The sequence below is a fragment of the Carassius auratus genome, chromosome 17, assembly GCF_003368295.1.
Source record: "Carassius auratus strain Wakin chromosome 17, ASM336829v1, whole genome shotgun sequence".
Lineage (NCBI taxonomy): Eukaryota > Metazoa > Chordata > Actinopteri > Cypriniformes > Cyprinidae > Carassius > Carassius auratus.
The window spans coordinates 14,782,959-14,809,812 of record NC_039259.1 but is presented as its reverse complement, the minus strand read 5'-3'; the positions used below and the strand labels follow the sequence as shown (position 1 = coordinate 14,809,812).

At 36.3% G+C, this 26,854-nt stretch overlaps 1 protein-coding gene across 1 annotated transcript in view; it reads right to left on the bottom strand.

Moving 5' to 3' along the window:
* The window catches only part of ltk (leukocyte receptor tyrosine kinase), a 52,590-nt gene that overhangs the window by 6,303 nt on the left and 19,433 nt on the right, over positions 1–26,854 (bottom strand). The window contains exons 5-20 of the mRNA XM_026285956.1: positions 26,077–26,216; positions 25,740–25,880; positions 23,653–23,802; positions 22,738–22,838; positions 22,059–22,219; positions 21,456–21,550; positions 17,769–17,849; positions 17,338–17,512; positions 9,950–10,100; positions 9,711–9,842; positions 9,275–9,431; positions 7,944–8,126; positions 5,676–5,774; positions 4,658–4,810; positions 4,447–4,560; positions 1,081–1,267 (exon numbers count right to left, since the gene is read on the bottom strand). Of these exons, the coding sequence (XP_026141741.1) occupies positions 1,081–1,267; positions 4,447–4,560; positions 4,658–4,810; positions 5,676–5,774; positions 7,944–8,126; positions 9,275–9,431; positions 9,711–9,842; positions 9,950–10,100; positions 17,338–17,512; positions 17,769–17,849; positions 21,456–21,550; positions 22,059–22,219; positions 22,738–22,838; positions 23,653–23,802; positions 25,740–25,880; positions 26,077–26,216 (2,220 nt within the window). The remainder of the gene's footprint in view (positions 1–1,080; positions 1,268–4,446; positions 4,561–4,657; positions 4,811–5,675; positions 5,775–7,943; positions 8,127–9,274; positions 9,432–9,710; positions 9,843–9,949; positions 10,101–17,337; positions 17,513–17,768; positions 17,850–21,455; positions 21,551–22,058; positions 22,220–22,737; positions 22,839–23,652; positions 23,803–25,739; positions 25,881–26,076; positions 26,217–26,854) is intronic.

Below are 26,854 nucleotides of genomic sequence, written 5' to 3'. Positions count from 1 at the left end.
TTGTATTTAACCCAGAACATTATTTTAACTAATAACAGGACCTGCATAACCTGGGGTTATATTTTCATTAACTTTGAAGGCAATTTGAGAAATTTTGCAGAATGAATGCAAATGTGATGTGTTAAATGGAGCTGAAAGCATTACAAATTAGCCATAATAAAACATACAGTAGTGCACAGACATAATGTAAACATACAATGCACATTGGTTGTGTTGGACTTTCAAATCAAATTCTGCAGAATTCCCAGAATGTACAGTAACATGTGATGACTCACAGTTTCCTTACTGTAGAAACTGACGAAGCAATATTTCAGATATTAACCAATTTAACCTTCAGTTAATGCATTAGGTATCAAGAAGTGAAAATGGAAAATCTTCTATAACATCTCATACATTAACCAAGTTTATTAGACATAAACCAATTTATTTTTTATTTGCTTTATATAAATTAGCATTACTGTATTATAAATAAACATTAGACAATATTAGCATATTTATAAATAACATTAACCTAGATTAACAAAAAGATCAAAAAGTCTTGAAGAAAAAAAAATGAAAAAAAGCTAAATCAGAAAAAGTAGCTTTCGAAAGTCTCAGAATGATCCATTATGCACTACTGTTAAGTAGTTTGAGGAATAATACTTTAATTCAGCATTGATGCATTAAAGACATTTAGAATTTTAAAAAAGATTTTCGTTTCAAATAAATATTGTTCTTTTGAACTTCCTGTTCATCAAAGAATCCTGAAAAAAAACTATTACATAGATACCTTTTATATTCCTTGAGCACCAAATCAGCATATTAGAATTTGTTGAAGAATCATCTAAGACTGGTGACTAGAGTAATGGCTGCTGAAATTCAGCTTTACCATCACAGTAATACATTACATTAAGGTATTAAAATATTAAAATAGAAAAAAAAAGGTATTTTAAATTGGAATAATACTTCAAAATATTACTGGTTTTACCAAATATTTTTTATCAAATGAATGCAGTCATGCTAAGTTTAAGAGATTTTTTTCTAAACATTTGAAAACTCTTACAGACCTCAAACAGAATGTGTGAAGCAGCATATAGATACCTGAGGAGGGTGATGTTCTTGCGTGGAACCTCTTTAAGCTCACTCAGTGAGGCCGCCTTGCCAGCGAAGCAGTAGTTGGGGTTGTAGTCTGTCATTATGGTGGACGAGCGGATTTTGCTAAGCTTGTACTCTGGGCTCTGTAGTCGAATCCTGACCGCATGCAGGTGGTTCTTCTTACGGTAATAGACTGCAAAAAGACAAAAACACAGCAAAAATGATCATGATTTAAGAATAATTCCACCTGCTTAATTTGTAGAATTATTGGTCGTTACAGAGTGCGATGAAATTGATGTATCCTAAAGCTTTCAGCATGATGGTAATTTTCTCAAAGAAACAGAACAACCAAGTGCACTTATTTCTCCCCATGGAATTCTATCAAGATGACAAAACTTTCATCTTTCTTGAATTTAAAACCACAAAAGCCCGTCAGGTGAGGACTAAAGTTGTGGGCCTGTCAGCAAGCGATCGGGCAGGGTGGACTCACCCTCAGTGGAGGCTGCCCATGTCCCTGATGCAGGTTGGTAGTCTGCTAGGGAGGGCGCTGCGTGGAGGTGAGAGGTCCCCTTTTGCCATCGGGCTGCTGGCGCAGTGGCGCGAAGCGAAGCCGGCAGGAAGTTGACCAGGTATTAGGGGTGAGAGGGGGGAAACCCGAGCAAAGACTACCAACCTGCATGGGGGAGAGCTCAGGGGAAGACACACAATTAGCGTCCAGTGGAGCTCTGCTATCTAAGGACCCAGCTGTTTGAATTTGAGTTTTGTGTACACATAACTTGTAGAAAATTAAATACAATCCGCGAAATAGACAAAAGAAGTAACTTTTAAGAAGTCAGTTTCACTTCTCTTTGGGAATTTGTGTTTTGACGTCTTTATTTATCTTAAAAACACATACAAAAGTCATGGCACAGCATTTTACAGTTAGTGCACAGGTCAAACAAACAATATATGTTTTTAAATCAAACATAAGGAGGATATGTGATATTAAGCATGGTCAATAAAAAAATAAAGCATTTATAGAAATAAGTGTCCATAGCATATACATAAAGTTAGAGCACTGTGACAGACTGTTTGTTTATGGCATGTCTCAGTCACATTTAATGCATTTGGGGAACCAAGCAAACAACAATGAAAAACATTTTACTAAATGTTTATTTCAACATTCACCAATGCATTATTAAAATCAAAAGCTCTATCTGCTAATATTATATAATGGGCCTGAGCTAACATTAATGAACAGCTTTTTTATATATTAACTACAGGTAACAAAGTGTATTGCTCATTGTTGGTTAATCTTAGATAATCACTAAAACCTTTTTGTAAAGTGTCATATTCTTTATTTATTGACAATGGCCAGATTAAGGTGATGATAAAAGCAAGTAATTACCTTCTTCTATTAAAAAAAAACTCTTTCTATGCAAAGCGTCTACTGCATATTATAATGTTTTAATGGCTATAGTTTTCATTTAAGCATAACATTTTTAATTGTAATGCTAGGGGAAAAAGCCAACTGGATTGATTTATAATATCAGCTAGGATATGGTAACATATGATATATTATTTATTTTACCATATCCTTTTTATCTATTTATAGCCTAGCCAATAAAATATCCTAAATGATTATATGTAATAAAGTAATTGTCAATATAAATCACAAATCCCAATGCATCCCAAAGTCACTGCTTTTGACATTTGATATACAAACTCTTTAGTTTCCCTATTCAACTCAAGGGTCAGTATTTTGGACAGCCACCAGCATGATGAAAGTATTATGAATTTTAAGCAATATTCTTGAGGAAAAATGATATCCTCATTAATTGCTCACATTTATAGGGACAGTGCATCATGACACCCACAATATTCCCTCACTGTCCGGTACTGGAAAATAAACCTTTTTAAGCATAAAATGTTGTTGCAAGTACAAAAAGACACAAGCTAAATAGCAGCACTTATAATTAAGATACTGGTCTGCACACATGTAGAAAAAGCCCATCAGTGAGGCTGCGGTTAGTTTTGAAAGTAATTTGGCTTAATTGTTTATTTATATAAATTAATTTCAAAGGCCATGTTTTAAGGTTAATAGCAGTCCCTGTTTTAGTTCCCTCCTCATTCCTTTACGGGGTATTGTGCAACACTATAAACAGTAGTTAGATCAAAAAACAAGCAAGTAATTTGTACAAATATTAAAAAGCCCACTGTTCAAAATCTAACAAAAGATATATTAAAAGAAAAAATTTTTTTTTCAGTAAGTGTGAAATTAACAGCAAGAGCAACCACAGAATGATAGGAATTAAGAAACAAGTGAATATATGTGAATATTGCTGGAGGCCTAACTGACAGCTGGCTTATTTAGTATGACTTAAATCTTTTGTAATAAACATTTATAGTTCATAAAAATGAGGGACGGGGGCTGTAAAGTCTCATGTCATCCACATCCGCCTGTGTACAATATGATTCAACAGTTTGGGTCACTATGATTTTTACGTATATATATATTTTTCTTATGCTCACCAAGGCTGCATTCATCTGATCAAAAACACAGTGAAAACAGTAATTTTGTTAAATATTATTACCACTTTAAAATAACGCTATTTGAATATATTTTCAAATGAAATGTATTCAAAGCTGAAGTTTTAGCAGCCATTTCTTCAGTCACATGATCCTACAGAAATGCTGCTTTGCAATATTTCTCACAACTTCTGGTGTCAGAACAATTATTAGTGTTAAAAACAGTTGTGGAGCATCATATTTATGTAAAAGAAAAAATATTTTTTTTCAGCATTCTTTAATGAACAAAGTTCAAATGAACAGTATTTAATTGCATTTAAATGTCTTTACTGTAACATTTGATCAGTTTATACCTCCTTGGTGAATTAATGTTTATTTTTTTATGATTAAAGTACATACACACACATATATATATATATATATAATCTTATGTCATATGTACTGTCACTGTTACATGTGCCCTTTCCCACAGTATTTAAGTGCTGTATGAAATTTGGCCACATAATCGTCCCTGGTGTCACAGCTTTGTTCATGTCACATTTAGTAAGCAACTTCTTTTGGATTTTTAAATGATGGAACACTAATGCCCAGTGGCTCCAATGTTTTAAGTTATTTTTTGTACTTTCAAAATTAATTGGTGGGTATGAAAAAAACCTAGTTCTATTTTCCACTCTTCCTAATAATTACTGTTCCTACCAGCTCTAAAAGCACTGATGTTGAACTCTCCTGAATTTGCTCTTCTATGAAATGAATTTAACAAGACAAATAATGTCCTGTAACATCATAGGGAGATAGAAGAAGCATGTCAGAGACGATGGAATGTGGAGGGCACAGAATTGACACAGAACTGGAAGAGTCTCTTACTGAGCGTGAGGCTGGCACAGGTCAGAACGACACCCGTGACTACTGTGGACGCAATCACTGCCAGGATAAATATCAGAGATGGGGGTCCGTCTGCCAGAGAGCCCAGTGGGACAACTGGAGGATGACAGAGGAAGTGGTGAAGTAGAAATATTTCCAACAGGCTTTTATAGACAAATTTTAAAGGGCAAATGGACACCGGCTGTTTAGGTACCTAGGCAGGTGACGTTATCTGATGCAAGAACCTCGGCGCTGTCGCACAGGCAGAGGATGAGTCTGGTATCTTCATCTCTCTTACAACTCTGGGTCTGACAGTGGCTGCAGTTTAGATACACCTCGATCTCAGCCTCCCCATGACTCTCCATAGCTAGAACACATACAAATACATCAGTACTCCCACAAAACTCCAGTGCTTCAGTCTAGGGCAGGGATCCTCAAATCTGGACCTCGAGATCCACTTTCCTGCAGAGTTTAGCGCTAACCCTAATCAAACACACCTGAGCATGCTAATCAGTGTCAATCAATGTCTTTGGGATCATTCGAAAATGGCAGACAGGTGACTTTAATCAGGGTTGGAGCTAAACTCTGCAGTGCATTGGACCTCCAGGGAAAGATTTGAGGAAGGGGGGGGGGGGTCTAGGGTGTCTTCCTGGATTAATATATATATATATATTATATATATATATATATATATATATATATGCTACATAATTTTTGTTAATGACTTGTTAAATGAAAGTTAACATGAAGTAATGTCAAAACTTTGTGCTTGGCCTTTTCTGGCCCTTTAACTCAAAACACACTTGCAGTAATAAACAGTGGCGCCAACTTCAATAAGTCACATAAGGTCTTCTATTATTTACCACGAGTTTCATGTTTATTACTGAATCAGAGTAGATGTGTGCGTGGCCTGTTTTCTCAATACAGCCAACCTCTATGAGAAGGAAATCAGTGCTAGTGCATATTGGGTGTATTGAAAAACAGTAAAACAATTGGAAGATTTATTTCAGATATTTTCTAGGTGACATGAGTGTGTCTGTGTATACATCTATGTAAATACAGTTCTGCTTAGAAATGTTATAATCTACAAGTTTAGTGACTGTTTTCTGGATGTGTGTAATAAAACTAAATGCATGTGAACAGGTTTTTTATGATCTTTTTTTTTTTTTTTTTTTTTTAAGACTATCATTCTGTACATCAGTATAGACAGTCTGGATTAGATAAAGCCTGACCTGCAAGTGGATGTAGAAATATCTTTCCCATGGGGTGAACAAAAGAGACGCCGTCATGTCCATCTGCTGTAATGCCATCAAGAAGGGGTGCATCACCGCCTGGGCAAAGGTGACATCAGAATAAAAAAAATAAATAAAAATTGTCATTAAAACAAACCATCCACATTGGGGAAAAAAAGACTCGGGCTGCAAATGCACATGTGATGATTTAACAACGGCTGGACACTAATCTTTTTAAATGAAACATCTGCCTCGCAAAGCAAGTCATTCTTTGTGATAACTAACAACAGATCTTTGTTTTAAAGTGTGTTTCAGTAAAAACTCACAGCAAGGGGTCAATAATTACTATGAACAGAGCATTTGAACTACAATCTAAACCTTGTAGTGTTAAGCTTCTCATGTGTCTTCCATTACAACACCAAAATATTTTGCTTTTGCAGAAAAAATCTATAAATAAAAAGATATACAAATTCTACAGCAAAATGCAATGTACTGGTCATTATGAAATGGCGGCAAGCTGCGTCAAGTTTCGGCTCCTCCCCTGATCTGAGTCTGCATGGATTCACGAACCAAGCAGAGCGAACATCAGAGAGTACAAGGTGTGTGTGTGTGTGTGTGTGTGCATTTATTGATAGATTGCTATGATACGACATCTGCATCGGTGCAGTTCTTGTAATGGCAGTTTACATACATTAATGTTACTGGACCAATACACAGTTCGGTTTCTCATCCAATGCCAATACGTCTTCGCTGTGTTCACCTTCAGCCCTTATCACATTGTGATAGTTGTTTTATCTTCCAACAAAAATGAAGCGATTAACACCCATGAAAACATACTTTAGAAAACGATCAAGATATATTTTAATTTACTTTTTAAAATTTAAAACATATTATTATGCATTACGGCATTTCATTATGCAGCCATGCCCAGAAATGATTAACGATACACATCATTGTCTGAAAGCACTAAATGGCACCGAAAGAGAAACATTATGTGGAGTCATTTTGTTTTGTATTATTAAATATAATTTTGTAATGATGAATAATTAGTGTATCATGATACTTATATTAGAGTTAGAGTAGAGTAAAGAGATTTTTGATTTAAGTAATTGATTTATAGAAGTGGCAAATTTATCATTCCAGTTGTTATTTTTTATAAATTGAAATAAATATAGAACAGATTAAACATGTTGCCAATAGACAATTGCATTAATACATGCTTTGTCTATATTCTTAATGAATATTAGCTGGTTACTTAAATGATTTGATTTGAATGAAATACATTTTCAGGGGGTGACTTGATGTATAACCAATCATATTGTTGATTATAAAGGCTAAAAAGCTAAAAAAGAAAAAGTAATAATTATATTTCATTGTAGATGGCTATACAAAATTTTTTCCAACAGTCAGGTGAGAGTAGAACATATACAGCCAATCTCACACAATACCACTGTGTTCCTAAGACTCATTGCAGTCATTCAACCTTTATGTTGTTTTAATTGTCTGCCAATTTCCACGTACATGTCATAAGAAAAACCAGTGGTATCATCAAAGAATAAACATGAATGTCCTAATAATGAATCAGGAAGTCTTCATTGTAAAAAAAAAAATCTATATTCCCAACTCAAAATTTTCTAGTGAATGGTCACATCTAAATTTTTCAAAAAATGTTTCAGTGTTGTATATGGCTCAGTCAGTACTCCTACTCTCATATATGAAATACAGGGAATACAATGGAATAGTGAATAGTGGATTGCAATAAGGTTAGTAGTTTACAACCCTATCTAATAGTCAAATAATATTTTTTTTAATCATACCCTTATTGGCGGTTGAGCCACAGCATCAGGGATGAGGAGGAGAAGAATTGTTGAATAAAGTCATTATTTCTCCATTATTTTTATCAAAAAGCTTTTTTTTGTAGCTTCCTAAAATTGCGGTTGAACCCCTGATGTCACATGGACTGTTTTACTGATGTCCTTGCTACGTTTCTGGACCTTGATCGTGGTAGTAACTTTGCCGTCTATGGGAGGATCAGAGAGCTCTAGATTTATATCAAAAATATCTTAATTTGTGTTCTGAAGATGAACGAAGGTCTTACAAGTTTGGAACGACATGAGGATGAATAATGGGTGAACTATCCCTTTAAAATCCCTTTAAATTGTAATATGTTATAATTTTTTTGTATTTTTTGATCATATAAATGCAGCCTCAGCAAGTTTCTGGTTGTGATTGTGACATATTTGCAATTATTTTTAATCTATTATTCACCTCTGTATCCTCCACCACCGCCTCCAGCAGTGCAAGCGCCCCCACCTCCCCCAAACCCTCCAAATGTAGCCCACCCCAGCACTGACAAAGCCTCAGGACAGGATGAGCCTCCTTGACCTCCTTCCACAAGAGATTTCCCTGCCCAGGCGAGAAAAGACAGGTCGCTCCATCCACCTCCTCCACCTAAACACACACACACAGAAAAACAGACATGTTTACTCAGTGCTGGGCATCTTAGTTTAAAACTGTTCCACAGAGAAATTCCTTTGGTTTGAGGAGGCAAAATACAGCAAACTTACAGATACTAATTATTACTCATTGTCCGCTCTTCTACTTTTTTAGCAGACACATATGTCTATTAAGTGAGAGCCCAGAACTGCTTACATATGACAGTTCTGCATAAAAAAAGTATCCTCCAGATGCCAAATCCCACAACTCTTACTTCATAACTTACAGGACTGTCATAAGATAATGTGATCCCGATGGCTGAACTGACACTATTGTGCTGTTGTGAAAAAGCTGAAGTTAGAGAGCCCATACAACACTCATAAATTTGGGAATAGCAAGAATTCGCTGGAATTATAGGCATACTTGTCCTTTGTTCAAATATAAACCACAGAGTAACTGTTAGCATTCAAAGAAAGTAATTTCAATATCATACAGTTGTGTTCAAAATTATTCAACCCCCTAGAGACTGCAGTACTTTACAAATACAAGCTTTTCTGAAGAGCCAAGATATAATAAAACTTGCATCTATTACAGTTCACTGGCATATTAAAAGTGATATTGTCAATATATAATGTAATATATTTGAGTTATAAGATTTTTTAATAATACTGCTATGTCATAATTATTCAACCCCTATTCAACATTGCTGTTTGTAAATCACTTATTTACATGGTTTGGAATAAAACAGTCTCAAAACACAATTAAGCCTTTAGAAACTCTATTAAAAACAGAATTAGCTTGAGCTGTTACACATACAGTTAGCCCATGCATGTATTGAAGTTGAGTAAACTTGGACTTTTTAAGACTTTAATCTGTGGAACTTTACAGATCTTATATATGCACATAACAGCTTGTAAGACTCCGAAGAGAACACGAGATTGTGTCTTATGACCTCTTTAAAAAGATATTGCCCCTTTAAGTGGCTTAATAAATGAGATACAATTTCAGCTATAGCTTAACTTCAGTGTAGTTAACATTATTATAAAAGAGTTAATTGAAAGAACTTATCACTGTTGAACTAATCAACTGAATTAATTTTGAGCCATGAAATAATATATCATTAAAAAATAACATAATATATATTTTTGTCATTGGTAGAGTACCTGCTGCTCCGGATTTGCCATTGACACCAGGGGCGGAGGTGTCATTCTCGTATTGTTCAAGGAAAATCTGGTCCAGGCTGCTCTCAGGGTCTTCTAGGTAGGCCTTTCCTCCTCCTCCTGCTGCAATCAGCAAAGGCACTGGTTCCCCGTTCTCCATCTGCCCCCGTGCATCCCAAAAACAACATTAGACGTACTTTTCAATCAAGTAAAAAAGAAAGCATCCCATGATTCCAGACAAGCCTTCACTTCCATCTGTATTCCAATTCAGACGACCCCAAATTATTTCAGGATGTCTCAAAAATGCTTGTCTAGACTGACACTATCAGGCGACGACTGCTGTCCACATGGTTCCCCTTAAGGGCACTCACAAGGCTATGATGGATATTTTTAAAGATTTGTCTGAGACATGAGAATGGGAAGAAAAGAAAGATCTTACCCGATAAACATATGTGGCTCCTCCACCACCACCTCCGCCCCCTGCCCTCTTTAAGCCTGAACCATCGCTGTCGAAACCATCTTCTATCACAGAAGACTCCCCAAGACAGATTTTATGGGTCAGGGGGTTCCTCTGTGAATATTTGAATACAATAGAGATGTAAACAGGGAGCTATACATAAATACATTGCATATATCATGGCAACCCAATGGCCAAGTCTGAGTTTCTGCTTCACTCACTCCTGGACATGCGTCTTCTCCTTGGTGTCCAATTAGGATGTAGAGTATGTCACCTTTCTCCAGTGGGAAGATAGCTGAGATGATGACTCCATGTGACCGTTTGTTATGGTTTTTTGCTCCTTTGCCTCCTGCGGCTCCATAAGCTGAAATCCTGGAAAATCAACTTCAGCTTCAACTTTGCTTTATTGTCATTCTTCCACATACACAGTATACAAAAGAACGAAATGTCATTTCTGAAGGACCAAGGTGCAAATATTTCAATCATTTGCATTCACTGTAGTACACTGTCAATATTAGGCTATAGCTAATTATTTTAATTTGGAAACAACATGTTTTCTTAATATCATGCTTAATTTTATTAATATAATAAAGTATTAACGAGTCTTTATACATTAAAATACAGCTGCTTTAATATGTTAGAAAGGGGGTTCCTAACAGCAGGATCATCATACTCCAGAGTCCTTGGCATCACAAAATTAGAAAATCCCTGTATTAATATATACTATTAATACGACAATAGCATAGTAAACTATTAAGCCATAAGTGAGTTGTGATTATACTCTCATTTTAATATACCGAATATACAACCTTAATTAATCCTAAAATGTAAAAGGAAAGACTTTAATTCCCAAACAAGATACAACTTCCTATCTCAAGGCAAATATAATATTTTTGTTGTTGTTGTTGTTGTTATTAAAGCCAGTCAGTGCTTAGGGCACCAAAACAAAAGGATACAATATAAAATAATTCAGTTTTCGAATGAGGGATAGCCTGGGTCTGATCTCTATATTTCAGTCTGGCACCCTGAATGCAAGAAAAGCATAACATAGTGTTGTATAAGTTCATCTGATAGTTATCTGGCATGTTTTCCTGTCTCCTGCACCTCTCCTGCATGCCCTTCTTCACAGACAGTTTGGGGAGTTGTTTTTAATGAGCTCCCATGACTAGCCTCTATAATCACTGTAAATCAGTTCAAAGGCTTGACTACACAGGGGCCAGATTAAGTAGAGTACAGGAAGAGATTTATCTGTGCCTACAACCAATGAGTCATGCCTCTCTCTGCCCTTATAAAAAAAATGAATGAGAGGAAAAGAGAGAGATGAGACACAGGAAGAAAGTAATGAACTCTTTACACCTGGTATTGACGTACCTCCTCGCAACTGGATTTTGAGGGGAGAATCTTTGCTTTTGAGACTACAAAGATTATGTTGAGAAAGCACAAGTGAAAACTAGTCTAAGGCCGTTTCACACCTCAAGCGTGAGTGGCCTGTGAGCAGTGCATATTTGTTTGGCATGCACGTTAAAGGGATAGTTCACACAAAATTGAAAATTCTGTCACTCTCATGTTGTTCTAAAAATGTAAGACCTCCAGTCCTCATCGAAACACAAATTAAGATATTTTTTATGCATTCTGAGAGCTCTCTGACACTCCCATAGACAGCAAGGTTACTATCATGATCAAGGCTCAGAAACGTAGAAAGATTGTTAAAATAACCCATGTGACATCAGTGGTTCAACTGTAATTTTACAAAGCTACCAGAATAATTTTTGTGCACAAAAAAAACTAAAATAACTTTATTCAACAATTTGTCTCCTCCCTGCGCCATTTTGGAGAGTATCACATTCGTAAACAATCTATGCTTTTCTGTGTGAGCGGATACGCTGTTTACATTGTTTACGCTTTGATCTGAATGTAAATAATGTATCCACATACATACGTTGTTCACGTATGTGATACTCTCCAAAATAGCACTATAGGATGACACGGAGGAGACGAATTGTTGAATAAAGTCATTATTTTATTATTCTCGTAACTTTATAAAATTACGGGTGAACCACTGATGTTACATGTATTATTTTAACAATATCCTTGCTACGTTTCTGAGCCTTGATCATGTAAGGATCCTTGCCGTCTATGAGAGGATCAGAGAGCTCTTGGAAATAGACCCCGAAGCCGCCGCCAGGCGCCGCCATTTAGAATTTCAGCTGCCGCCAGCCAATAATTTCCTAAGGCAAATTGAGCCGCCATTTAATAAAGTTTGGCTGAGCCGGCTAAAATTATTTGCATCAAATAATAATTCTATCACATAGAGACATACACACACGAAATATATAAACAATACACGAGATCTATTTTCCCACTGGTTTCATTACAGCACAGTCTTGTGCTCGTTGCTACGATACACAGACTCACAGTGAATTGACGACCAATTAAAATTGCTTTCCATACAGAAGAAGCAATGCATTTTTTTTCTCGCACTGAGGTGAAATGGCGGAAAGAAGCAAGCAATGTAATTTTGATCTCACTTCTCACATACTTTCCTAATTCCTACTTTTTTTTTTAACTTAGGCCTACCCAGACTTTTGTTAAATCTTCAGGGCACGGTTGCACAAACACCTGATTCAAAGATTGATGTTATGAACAGTGGTGTCAAAAGTATTGGCTTTCATTACTCAAGTAGAAGTATAGATACTAGGGCTTAAAAAGACTTTTGTAGAAGTTGAAGTATCAACTCAAGCTTTTTACTCAAGTAAAAGTGTAAAAGTACTGGTTTAAAAAACTACTTAAAGTATAAAAGTAAAAGTAATCCAAGGGAACAAATGCCATTAAGAACAAAAGCTTAGGCCGCACCACAGGGGCCTATTGTGCACTACCCCACCTCCTCAAAAAAACATTTTTCTAAAGGCCATAATGACTATAATGTTATATTAAAATGTTCATGTTGAAAAATTTGGGATGCACTAGGCTACATGTTTCAGCAACATATATGCCCATTGAAAATGAACGCATTTTAGTACAATGCAAATACATTAAAGGACTAGAGATATGATTACTAGTTGCCAATAAGTATTGTTATGGTGCAAAAAGTCAAACTTTAGAGGCATGTCATCAATAACCTTTAATGGAATGTAAATGTACTGTACATCCAAGCTTAGCTGCAGGAATCTGCCAGGGCAATGGACAAGAACATTGGTGCAGGCTTAGTAACAATTACCCTTGCATGGATGTCTATTTACAATAAACATTTTAGTGCTGTCAAAATTAATGATTAATCCAAGTGATTAATCAATAACTAAAAAGGAAAATTAACTCATAATCCCGATACCTTCTTGATTGACAGCTTCCTGTATTCGGTACTTATGTAAGCTATGTTAAGTTACAAAGTTGGTATAGCCTAGATATCACAACATTGTCAATCGTGTTGTCAATCGCAAACGATAATTTATTATTATCTCACTACCGAACTACCAACAGTAGCTTTATTTGTGGAGGACGGAGATAAAGCACCCATTTGGTAAATGAGCCAGTGAGAAATAATAACTTTTAAATAGGGTCCAGTGCCTTTTCAATACTTTTAAAACAGTACAGGCGCCTAAACGGTGCCTGAACCTATACTTAAAAAAAGAACCTAAAAAAAAAAAAAAACTATGGATAACTTAAAAGAACATTCCAAATATTTTAAATAAATCCATAGCTTTCACCTTGGATGCTCTCACTTCCCAAGTTGTGCTTCCCTTAATCTAAAGCTAATAAATGTATTTCACAATCTGGGTCATTATTTAATACAAAACCACACATAATTCTACTGTATATCTGTCACTCACTCTGATATTTAGTTAAGATGAGTGCTGTCTGTCAGTGTCTTAAATCAGTTCTGTGAATGACTGTATGCTCATTCTTTATAAAGTAGCAATAATGTCGTTTGTAAAGTGCAGTAATGTGTAAAAGTCTTAGGCACATTAGTATTTTCACCCTAAAAAAGGGTTTTAAGCCAGTTATTTAAATCTTTTGCTGTAGTGTGTCCATAGTAAATATCAGTTTGCCATTAATTTTAATATAATCTAGTGCAATTTTGAATGCACAAGCAGTTTGACAACGGCAAAATGAATGTTTGGAAATGTAAACTGATATTTTCTACTGACACACTACAGCAAAATATATAAATAGCCGAACACCATTCTTTTAAGTGAAAATACTAACGTGCCTAAGACTTTTGTACAGTAGTTAGTGTATGTATAAAGTATGCATGATTAAATTAATAAGTATATTTAGTATAAGTATATTTAAATAAGTGTAATTAAAGTATTTGTTCGGTCATATTTGTTAAGGGCTAACGTTAGATTTTCACTGGAGGAAACGGCTGTGACAAGCGAAAACTTTACAGTAGATGAGAAAGCGACAGCTTCTTCGTGACCTTTTGTAAACTGTATTTATGACAAATAACTTCACTGATACAGATTCTAACAATCTATTGATAAACACACACCTTGTGTCCCCTGTCTCTGTTTGAGCTCGTGCTGCTCCGCCGTGGTCTGCGGATTGAAGAGCGCGCTGAAAGACGGGGAGGAGACCGGTCTGACGCCGGTTTCATATTAAATTTAAGCCGACTGACTCTGAGGCGATCGGATACCGGTTCCATACCCAACCTTACTTTTAAGAAATATATTTTATGATAAACGAACCAAAAACTGTCTATGCCCTTGCTGGAGGGTGATGTAATTTGTGTCATGTGCAGGTGCGATGGATCGTGTACAGACCAATAGGGTGTCGGAATGGTATCTGTTTATACTTCTCAACCAACCACAATCAAATTCACTCCATCCGGATGGCGCGATTTATCTGGATAGGTTTTTTTTTTTTTTTTTTTTTGAATGATGACAAGCCGGAATGAAAACAAGGCGAAATGAAATGCCAGTAACGAAGCTATTTTTAAAATGTAAGGAGTAGAAAGTACAGATACTTGCGTGAAAATGTAAGGAGTAGAAGTAAAAAGTCGGCTGAAAAATTATTACTCAAGTAAAGTATAGATACCCCAAATTTCTACTTAAGTACAGTAACGAAGTATTTGTACTTCGTTACTTGACACCTCTGGTTATGAACCAAATATTCTGGAACGGAGAGATGTATAGCACTGAACGTGATATTACTGCAGTAACAAACCATCGTTTCCACATTGCTAATTCATGACACATGCTTCAGTGTACATTGAAGTGAAATGTGCAAAACTTTGTCCAAAAAAATACTGATAACAGTGTGTGTTTATATTAAGGTGAAACACGGCAGGCAATTCAATTACATGTCCTCTTTCAGACTTTTGGTGAAAAAAAGTCCAAAATACACATTTGGGACTTTATTTTACTACACTTCGTCTGTTTGCGTCTGTAGATTTCTCATAAATTCAACAAAAGTTTGCGTTCTTAACATACTTCTCCGCGATCTCTGCCGATCACATGCGCCGTTACGAAGCTCTCTATCTTCTGTGCAATCCTGTTGGATCCAAATATGGTCATTTCCTTTTTATCAGCAAACAATCGTGAAAGTAAAAAGACTGAATGCGCAATTTCATTGGCTGATGATAAATCTTTAAAGCCCGTTTTCTCAAAATGACCTTTCTCTCATACTCTCTCCTTTCTCTCAAATCTCCACTTCAGTAGTACCTAGTTATATTATGAAGACATTTACAGAGGTATTTGTAAATATATTATTCCTAGCCTGATATATATAACATTTTATTCCAAAAAACATGGCGAAAATAATTTTTTAAGGCTACTGACACAGTATATTCTGATTTACACGATAACAAAAGTAGATATCCATAAATACCTCTGTAATTTTTCCCCATCTAATATGTGAACACAATGAAAAAATATTTTTAACCTGGCTTTATCCAATACTCAGATTTCGTTTTTTCAAATATATGCAAATTAGCAGATATTTAATTAGATATTGCCTAATTTGCATTGTGAAATGCATTGTAGGCTATTTGAAAATGTTTAGTAGCATACACACTACAAAATAAATATGTGCATACGTTGTGAAAGTAAAATCTGGTGTTTTCTTTATTACATTGCATTGCATTTTGTAGAAATATAGTGTAAGCCATGCATTGCTTGGAAAGATTGAGATCTAGTTAATCAGTATAACATAGACATGAGTAGACATGAAGTGGCAGCTTCAGCCATTTGCAGCTATGAAAAGTTTGGCGGCTGCAGCAGCCATTTAGGTTTTGGCTGAGCCGGCTAGCCAGCCAATAACTTCATCAGCCAGCCATTATTCTCAAAACAAATGGCTTCGGGCTGTACTTGGAATGCATCAAAAATATCTTAATTTGTGTTCTGAAGATGTACAAAGGTCTTACAGGTTTGGAACGACATGAGGGTGAGTAATTCATTACAAAATATTCATTTCTGGGTGAACTACCCCTTTAAAAAAGATTGTGTATTCATACCGGCAGCAGGAGCAACACATAAGTATTAAGCAGGAGTTCAGAATAAGCACGTCTAGTGCTTTTTATTAAGATTTGGAGTATGTCAAAAAGAATTAATTAATAATGAAAGTTATTAATTATTTTGTTTGGGTGAAAGTATGATGTATTATAAAATAAAAAAAACATTATAAACAGCATGTTCTATATCAAAGTATGGCTGAAACAACAGGATCGGAGCTGTTTTCTTGATTGTCCTTGCGGTTTTCTATTTACATGTGACCCCGTGTTTATATGTGAATCCCCATGTTAACAAACTTTCAAGACTATCCTCTATTTGGACCTAAAAAGAATAAATGCATCCAGCCAGGATTAATAAAACACCCAAAATGTCCAGGATTCAGCTTTTGCTTTCTACAGTCACCAATCATTGTGTGCATTTTAAAATTAAAGCCCTGCGTGGGACTGTTTTCTTAATCCCCCTCCTGCTGAATTTCTGACTATTGCCGCCTGCTCATGCAGGCTATCAATATGCAGAGTATTTAAATCTCTTATGAATGAGTGCTCGCTGTTCACTTTCACTTTTGATTTGGCGATCACACGCACTCTGAGTAAAGGGAGCATATCTTATAAAGGTTATGAAATACTGCATAAATTACATTTTACTTAAATGCTTGTAATCTGCATCTCCATCTGGCCCCACTTTCCTCTTTTTGGAAAACTGAAATATGGACACCCTAATAAATAACCAACTTGTTAAAACAAATATACAGTTGTCTTTCTAAGAAATATGTAGCCGTGGAGCTGCTGCAGTGATGCTGTACAAATGTTTCCAGTGTGAATACTTTCTGTAGCTGCAGTGGCGATGTAGTTTCACTGACATGAAACCAGCGTGAAGGTGCACCAAACATTTCACAGAAATACATTTAAATTGTATTAATTTTGGATGTTGGTTGCAAGCATAGGGTGATCACAGGATGAAATCTGGTTACGCCTGACTTATTAACTAGCTTAAAGGGCACCAATTATGCGAAATTCACTTTTACATGGTATTTGGACAACAGATCCCCTGTTGGCAGTATCAAACAACTTCTCCACCAAATCAATGAGGTACCTGTATAGTACCCGTTTTGAATCCAAGAACAACTCTAAACCAGAATGATTTCAAGCTTCTGAACTTACTTGTACATATTGGTAGCTGGAACCCTCCACATCTGAACACCTTTGAGATGGCCCTCCTTCCCCACCACCACACTGACGTTGCTGTTGCGGTAGGCACTGTCACACTGGGCTTGAGTTGGGCCTAGAGGTCCACTTGCTCCACAGGACGTAAACCACCACGTCATTAGGGAAGCCTCTGAAAATAAAAGACCCTGGTTTTGTTTTAAAGCTTTTGGTTTTGCCATCACAGGAATTAATTTGCATTTTAAAATATATTAAAATAGAAAACAGTTATTTAAAATCATAATAATATTTCACAGTATTACCGTAAGTGTAAGTGTAAGTAGTATTTCTGATCAAATAAATTTGGTTAACATACAAGACATTTTTTACAAGCTTACTATCTTTTGAACAATAGTGTATTTGTGTAATGCACAGAAAAGGACGCATACCTGACGCTAAGGGTTCTGGGAGAGGACTGAAGGAGTCTAAATCATGCAGTAGTCCTTGTCCAAGAAGCAGTTCATTTAGTTCTGATAAACCAGATATGGAAAGAAAACAAGGAACACAAATGAAAGTATGGCTCTTACAACCCCTGTGTAGTTTTATTTTTTTGAACTTGCCATTTTTACTTTTGATGATTTACTTTAAATGCTGGTTTGACTAAAAAACCTCTTAACCAGCGTATTCAGCATGACTTCCTCAGTCAACCATCTCCACTACGACTAGAGCTGTAGTCAAGTCCGGCTTTGTCGAGTCCAAGTCAAGTCCAAGTCCAGGACTAGTCAAGACCGAGTCAAGACCGAGTCCAAAGAGGTTCGAGTCCAAGTCAAGTCCAAGTCCAAAAGTTTCGAGTCCAAGTCCAAGACCGAGTCCAAATGAAAGAAAAAAGGGTCCTATTCAAGACCACATACCACTGATAATGTTTGTGATGCGAGAGACAGCATATCTCCTATTCTAAGAAAATAATTTTACATTATTATTTGTAATGATCAAAAAGCATGTGCAAAGTAACAACTCTGTAGGACAGGGGTCTCCAAACTACATCCTGGAGGGCCAATGTCCTGAAAAGTTTAGCTCCAACTGGCCTTAAAACACCTGGAAGATTAGTGTGTCTAGTAAGAGCTTGATTAGGTTCAAGTGTGTATAATTAGGGTTAAAGCTAACAGGGGCGTTAAACAAGATCCTGGGCCCTATGCATAGGCAGTCCTGATGGGCCCCCATGGCCCCCACCCATGAAAATATCCAGGTAAAAAATATATATTTCAGAATCATACTTTTCAAGGGCCCTCTCTTCCTTTGGGGCCTTGCTAATGAGTACTGGTTTTACCCCCAGTCCGACCCTGGGAGCTAAACTTGGATAAACAAACAAAGTTTGGGACTGTAAGGTCAAATAATTTGTATGTACTTTATTTTTTGTTGACATTATATCTGTGGTCAAAAATGTATATGACTATGCCTAATTGGCACAGTGCACAGACACGCGCAAAGCTCGGGATATGACAAATGCGCGCAGTTAAGGCTAGAAGGGATACGTTTGGCTCTACTGGGCATGCGCACATAAATACAGCAAAATTTTTGTCATACTGCACTAGGGATTACATAGACTAGTCGAGCGCTGTCGGAAACAATCGACTACTCCAGCATGCATTAACCATAATGCATACAAAGTGTTTGCAAGTACGAAGTGAATTTTAGAATTACAATATTGCGTGGAGCTGTTACTATATGACCTTATCTATGTTGCATGTAAAAATAAAATATGTAATGTAATAATTAGGGTTGTGCCTGAAGCCGAATACCTTATTCGGAAAGGCACGGATAATGGCTTAAAAAACGAATAACGCACAAGGAATAATTCTGCCTGAATACTCGGCTGAAGCTGACAGAGTCTGGTGTTTGCTAGCTAACAGGTGAGCCAGGGCATCAGCGCCAGAAGTGAATGAATGTAAACTTTACGAGTGAAAAGAGCGCAAATCAAACACCGCATTGTTGTCGCCTCTCTGTGCATCTCTCAAAAATCAGAGCGTTGCAAGAGTAATTTTACCTATAATAATACATCATAGCTACACGTTATATTATTTGTATATATTTAAAAAGGCAAATATTGAAAGCTTAGGCTACCATGATACGAATGAATGGAATAAGCACAGCGCGCTCACTACCAATCAAACAGCCGTGCTGCGCGTCTCAGTCTCTCAAAAACCAAATCAGTTCTCTCTCAAGAGTAGGCTAATAATCAGCTTCGATACGGATACATTGTCTACTTGTCCTACATGTTTGCATATTTACCTTTTGCTGGTTTGCGCGGAACACACACATCTGTTTAGTGAAGTTCATTAACATTAAGACTCGCTCAAAGTGTTCTGCGTAATGAGAATGTGTGCACTGAATGGATTCAGTCGTGTTCAAATGATCACTAAACGTTTGTCATGACATCTCTCTGCTTGCATGATAAATATTATTTTAGAAATTAATAATTATTTCAGTTTAACACGACATACTTATTCAGTGATAACTACGAAAAAATATATAAAAAGTCATAACAGTCTTATCAAGTAACTGTATGATGTTGTATCCGAATGCAGATAGGAAAAAAAATTGTGATTGTTACAGATACAAATACTGGCTGTTACATGAAAATGTAAATATGTAATGTCATATATAAAGTTTTTAAAATGTACATATGTAATTGTTGCATAAGGCTATACATTAATACGCGTTTATTGCTAAAAAAAAAAAGGCTATCTAGGTGTAGACGTAAATAAAACGCAATCTAACAGGTAGAAAATTAAATTAGAAACATCTAAACTTTTCAGGTCGCAGTAAGTGCACCACTGGTCATGCACATCCTTTCCCGGAACAATACTGAAAGCTAAGGCAAGATGGAGAAACAGATGATCATAGTTAGCCATTTTGTAAATGAATCTATTAGCAGAGCTACTGCAAGTGATTTTAAGTGCTGGAATTCCATTTATTCTTTGCTGAAACTTCTGCGTCATCATGGATAGCGGGTCATGGTTGCCCAGCAACAGCAGACGCCACTGGAGCACAAACGCAGGCTACAGAGTGCTTTGGAAATAAGGAGAGCGGCGCACCTAGCGTTTTCCACACGTTTTCAGTCGCGACATCATGCAAACGTGGTTTTGTTTTGAAGGAGATTTTTTTTTTTTTTTTTTTTTTTTTTTGCTGGACTCGGTCGAGACCAACTAGAAGACTTGGCGAGTCCAATGGCCAAGTCCGAGACAAGTCCGAGTGCAAATGCAAAGAGTCCGAGACAAGTCCGAGACGACAGAAAAATGTCTCGAGTCCGGACTCGAGTCCAAGACTGGACTCGAGTACTACAGCCCTAACTACGACAATGATGTTGATACAGCTGATTCTTGCTCTTTTACCATTTAGAAAGCAACTGAACCAGCACAAGCCAGGATAAACCAGCCTAGACCATTATGGGTCTAAACTAATTCGTTCAACAGGGTTTAAATACTAGCTTTTATTGGATATGATTTAAAGGTGTTAAGAGACGACAGACCGTGTCAAAGATAATATGACAGCAGGAGGACTAAACAGAAAGCTAAAGACGATATTTTGTGAACAGATGGCTCAGGAATTTCTCAAAATCACAGATCCTGGAAAACAAAGTTAACGAGGATACTAAATCTTTATTTTCACAAGTCTTGAATGTCAATCAATGGGCTTGTTAACTCCTGCGGTCAACCGTTCATGGCAAGAAACTGGATTCTGAAGATCTGTAAATGCTTGTTAGAAAAGCAGAAAGACTATTGTTGGCATTTTTACGACATTTGCGGATTGTGAGATAGGAGGTCCTCTTATCGCTCTCTTTTCCTTCAAAACTAATCAAGCAGAATCTATATCAACTGCGTGATAAGAACCATCTCCCTCTGCTAAATGGAGACAGCGGTTAGACATCATGTGTGTGCATCACATCTTAAATTTTCTGTCTGTCTTACTAAATACTGAAAATTTTTGAAAACGCCCCATCACTGATTGCTTAGATGCAATCGCGAGTCTGCAGTGTGGTCAATAAACTTTTACACCAGGGATGAACAAAAGAACCATTATTCTGCCCTATTGTTGAGTGTTTGGGTGCAAACTTATGTTTGAGGCAGAAAGGTTACCTGTGTCAAAACATGCTGCGCTCAATGAAATGTCATCCAGTGCAATGTCAGCTTTAGATCCAGAAGTCCAGAAGGCCTGCACTTTAAGATGGAAGCTGTGCTCAAAACAAATCACAAATTATTTTAGAATGAAATCAGATTTATTAATGTATATGTAGACATTTAATGAAATAACCTAATTCAAGTGCAGGTCAACAATTCCATTCTAAATAGGGTAAGAATATGTCTCCTCCAAAATTTGTATTTAATTTTTTTTTTTTTTTTTTACTTTACTGCTGTTTTGATATATTCTTTGTCAGAGATTCCCATTTACTTAGTAAATGTTTTATTTAGAATTTTCTAATTTCATGAAGCCAGTCTGCCAAAACGACAGGCTGTGAAATGTGCCACTTTATGATGTAAAAGTGTGACTAAACACCGCTTCCACACAAGACGATCAATGCCTTTCGCCAGATAAGGGATCCTTTTAACTCAGTACTGGGACAGGATGGTCTCTTTATATGATTTTGCGGGGTGGGGTGATCTCCCTTTACCCCATATTTCCTCTTGTGGACTAATAAAAGTATTTTTTTGTCTGTTTAACCATCCAACTAATCATCTCACCCTTTTAAGATCACTGTAATCGGCAGAGCGATCTCTTGCCAAGTGTCCTTCCAGTGTCCAGATCTCTCCCAAATCAGTGGAGAAGCTGACGTTCCATTCTCCACCACTGACAGGAGCACTGTTCCATTGAAATCCCCGCACAGGTACAGAGAGAACTGCAACTACACAGAAAAATTTGCAGTTGAGCATTCTGCTACAAGACCAGATGTCCCACAATAATATCTTATTCATGGACAATCAAGTGTAAAATTGAAACTTTGGCTGCATGTGTTGTTAATCTGTGTAAGCTATTTGTAGAGAAGCTGTAGAAATGTGTCCTCATTTTTCACGGACAATTAACTTGAAATCTGCCCATAAAGTCTCAGAATCCAAATATTGTGGCATAGACAAACCACGATTTTATGTGAACAATCATACATACACTTCTACTAATAAGTTGCTTTCAGCAAGGATGCATTAAAACAATCAAAAGACAATATTATAAAAGATTTATACTTCAAATAAATTCTGAAGACTGAAGTAAACATTAAAATAGAAAACAGATATTTTAAATTGTAAAAATGTTTGACTACATTGCTAGTTTTACTCTATTTTAGATCAAATGAACGAAGCCTTGGTGAGCATAAGAGACTTCTTTCAAACACATTTTGTGACTTTGACTGTCATCATAAACTCTTACCTGACAGTCCTGATTGGACACAGTTGAAGGGAGAGCTGGGCTTTGAACCAATGCCTCACCTTCATCACCACGACCTCTGACCCTTAAAAAAAGAAAGTGCCCTGAGGCGAGAAAGTATCAGTATTCTGCTCAGAGTGCTCTGATATGCTTGCTTACAAGTCAAGAACCGTAGTAGGCAAGGCTGGAAATCATCTTAAAAATGGGCTTTTAAAGTCTCCCAACCAAGCGCAGACAAGCTTTTTAAAAAAGGTAGCATTTCTCTATCATGTTAAAATCACAGGTGCTATTAAGACATAATGAAAATAGTTCCCCATCAAACATTTTGTTTCCCATTTCATAAAAAATCCCACTGGTGAATTTCATAACTAAAGTGATCGCGAGGAGACATTTAAAGGATGTCTTTTTTAGGACTGCAAGATAAATCACATGCGATATTTAATGCGCATCTTCTTCACTGCCAAGCTGCGCAAAACCAGTTTTCTAGGCCTTGAACGATTCAACATACACTTGTATGTGTTAAAATGGATGTCTTTCACAAGTATCCTCATAAACACAGTAATTTAGGCATTAAGTGAAAGCAAACAGATGGGAAAGAAGACATGTAACAATATATGGATCCAGGTAGCTCTTAAAGTGACAGCAGTCTAATATTCCTGTTGTTTGTCATTCATGTTAATCAAACAACAAATGAGAGAAAATCTGTTTTCCATTTTAACATTACAAACTTTGTTATTAATGTAATCATGAAACCATTACTGTAATCATCATCATCGTTATTTGAAGCAGAAATCTTCTGTGATATTAAACCATTTTTACTGTCACTTTTAAAAACATTTGAACATTTGGATGTCTTGAGAATGGAAACTCTGATGGGTAACCAATACAATGACTGAAAGAAGATGGTTTCACATTTACCTTGAGTGTTTTGCAGAGTTGCCCCCAGTAGATCTGAGTCTTCATTCAGCTGTAGTCCACTAACTAGTCTCCAAGATGACGGTGAATCAGCCACTGACCATCCACATGAGCCCAACTCAAATGAACAGTATGAGCCCAAAGGTAAGGAGTCTGCAAAGACATTAAGCAAATTATGAAATGTCTGATAAATCTGTTTCCGCAAAATACAACAGACTGTGTCAGCAAAGATTAGCAGAGCTTGAACAGCTCATCAGAGAAATATTACATTCTCTCCTTCTATGTATCCATTAAGTCCACTTAAATGTATCATTATGATGCCTAAATCAACAAAGCTTCCATTCAATTCAATTATTACATGATTCCAATTTCATTTTCATTGCATTTTTAAATGTATGGTTTTAACAGAGATGAAGCACCATAAGGCAAATTGTGCCTCAGTTAGCTTTACACTTTAAATAATTACTACCTAAAATGACAGCTGATATGACAAGACTCCAACTAACGTGTTTTAATATGGTCTCTGGATATCAGGTATAGGCTAGGACAGATTTAACTAACTGACAGGTTCATTATACAAAAGACAAGCTTTATAATGTCATGGATGTAATTAACAAGCTTAGCAGAAGTTCCTTTGATCATCTTCATTAGGATGTTGTTAGAGTTATTTTTGATATCACATAATATCAAAAGTAGTTTCCCCATATCATTCCACATATTCTATATCAGAGGGGGGGGGGGGGACATTCTTGGTCTACAATTCAAGATAAGGCTAGAATGCTTCTACATACTTACCTACATACATTCGGCATTACTTTTGCCAATATGTATAATGTATACAATATCATTTTATTTATAAAATATTTACACTACCAAATGAAAGTTCACCAAGGCAGCATTTATTTGATCAAAAATACAAGAAAACCTAGTTTGGTTTGCTAATTCATTCCTGTGATTGCAAAGCTGAATTTCCAGCATCACTTACTCCAGTCTTTATAGTCACTTACAGTAATCCTTCAGAAATCAATCTGATATGTTGATTTGCTGCTCAAAAAAAAGTTATACTACCAATGTTGATATGACAGCAATATATAACAATATGAATTATAAAAGATGCTAAACAAATAATAAAACCTGAACAAAATCAAATTGTAAATGATTAATAAAATTTTGTTTATTGCAATTTGAACCATTTATAATCACATAGTTGTTACGGGCTTTTTTTTTTTAATGCTAAACGAGTAGCTGATCAACCTTTTATGGTTCTTTTGTTAATGCCATAATAATTACCAGAATGTTTATGCAATTTATTTAGCAAATAAATCTTTAATACATTTTAACAGTAAATATGGATTTCTTCTACGAGTCTTTGTTCTCACCTTTTTTATCGAACTGGATTATATTGTAAGTGCTGTGTGCCAAATAGACCATCAACAAAGTTCTTTGTACACAAACAATAATTATAAATCAGCTAAGTATAGTATAAATGTTAATGGAGATTAAATAAATCAATAAATATGCAAATAGTTTTCCTAGAGGAAAGCAAACACTCATGCATTTCAGGCATTTTATGCAGTTCTTTCCTCAGTGAAAAGCTTTGACAGAGCAGGTTCGCTAATCCAACGCCTCCAGTGAAAGGATTAGAAAATGATCACGGCTTTAAGATTTAATACAGCTAATGTGAGTGACACACAGCCAGCCAGTTAGTCAGCGGCACCCTCTTATATCGCCCTGTCACACTGCTGCTCATACTTTAATTGAACACTCTCAACGAAATGCAAATTGGCAAGACTGATCTCACAAATCTTAGGGATTTAGAGCTTAAAGGCCACCTTTCAAAGAAATGTTTTGATTATCATAAACTGAATTAATGGATTGGTGAGACACAGCCTGTTCTCTACACTTAAAATAACAAAATACTGTCTTTTTATAGACTAAAGAGTGGTCTGAAGTGAACAACACCGATTGCATTAAACTTTGAAAAGGGAACAGATTTTGAAAGTTGAGCTCACAATTGCTGACATCCTGGTAAACAGAAACTACGCATCTTCATGGATTATAAAATATTAAAAATCTTTAATTTTACTCACTGCATATTAAGCCCTCATCTTCCCCTTGAGGACAGTCAGTATGAAAATCACACACTCTTCGCTTCTCAATGCAGCCTCCAGAATGACAGTGAAGTGATGAGTATTTCTCACAGTCTGAACCCAAATCCAAATAATCATCACCTGTAGATATCCATAAAGATTTTGTGTCACATAAGAATAGACAAATAATGTTTAGTGCATCCATTTAAATAATTTAATGTAAAATACTAAAATAGGCAAATTCATTGTGATAAAGTAGAAATGCTCTACAGATGTAAGTAAGACATACAACACATTTGAATTAGATACTATTTGAGAATAATTAACTAGTCGTTACCCATGGCACAATCCTTCAACTCAAGTGAATCAAATGCCAGAAATCCAACTTCATGGCTGCTACAGGAAGAGTATTGCACTGTCACATGAAAAGGCTCATCTAAGCGGCCAATAACAGCCTCCAGCACCTCCCACTGCTGCCTGGGAAACACAAAAAGAAATGCTTTTAACAATCATTTTAGATCAGCCCAAAGGATGCAAAACATAATGGATATACAAGGTCGAAATCTTCTGCTGGCAAAATATACTCTATAATGTTCATAGGTCAGAATCAACCTGTTATGAATGAGCACAAGTAGGCAAACAGGCAGCGGATCCAAATGCAGTTTAAGATCCTTTAATGATAATACATGAGATATCCATCCAAAATACATGACGGAACCCAGAAAGGATCACAAGAAACAGAGGAGATAACACTTATCAACAACTCACACCGACAATAGTAGACCAGGGCTTAATACACAAACACAGGACCAAAGAGGATATCGAACACATCTGAACCAGGTAGACACTAATGAAAACACAGCATGATGGGAAATGGAGTCCTCTGGCAGATGAGTTGGCAGGTGAAGAAGCAGCTCTGGCAGATGGGGGCTCTGGCTGTAGCTATCTTGGGAGCTGACCTTGATATGGCAACCTACATATGCTGACTCAGACTGGAACATGGTAGCCATCTTGGGAATTGGCTCTGGCTGTGGCATGGAAGTGGTGATGACCACTGGACTTGCAATCATCAGTCCGTGGCATGGTGGCAATCCTGGTCGGCCGGACTCCGTGGC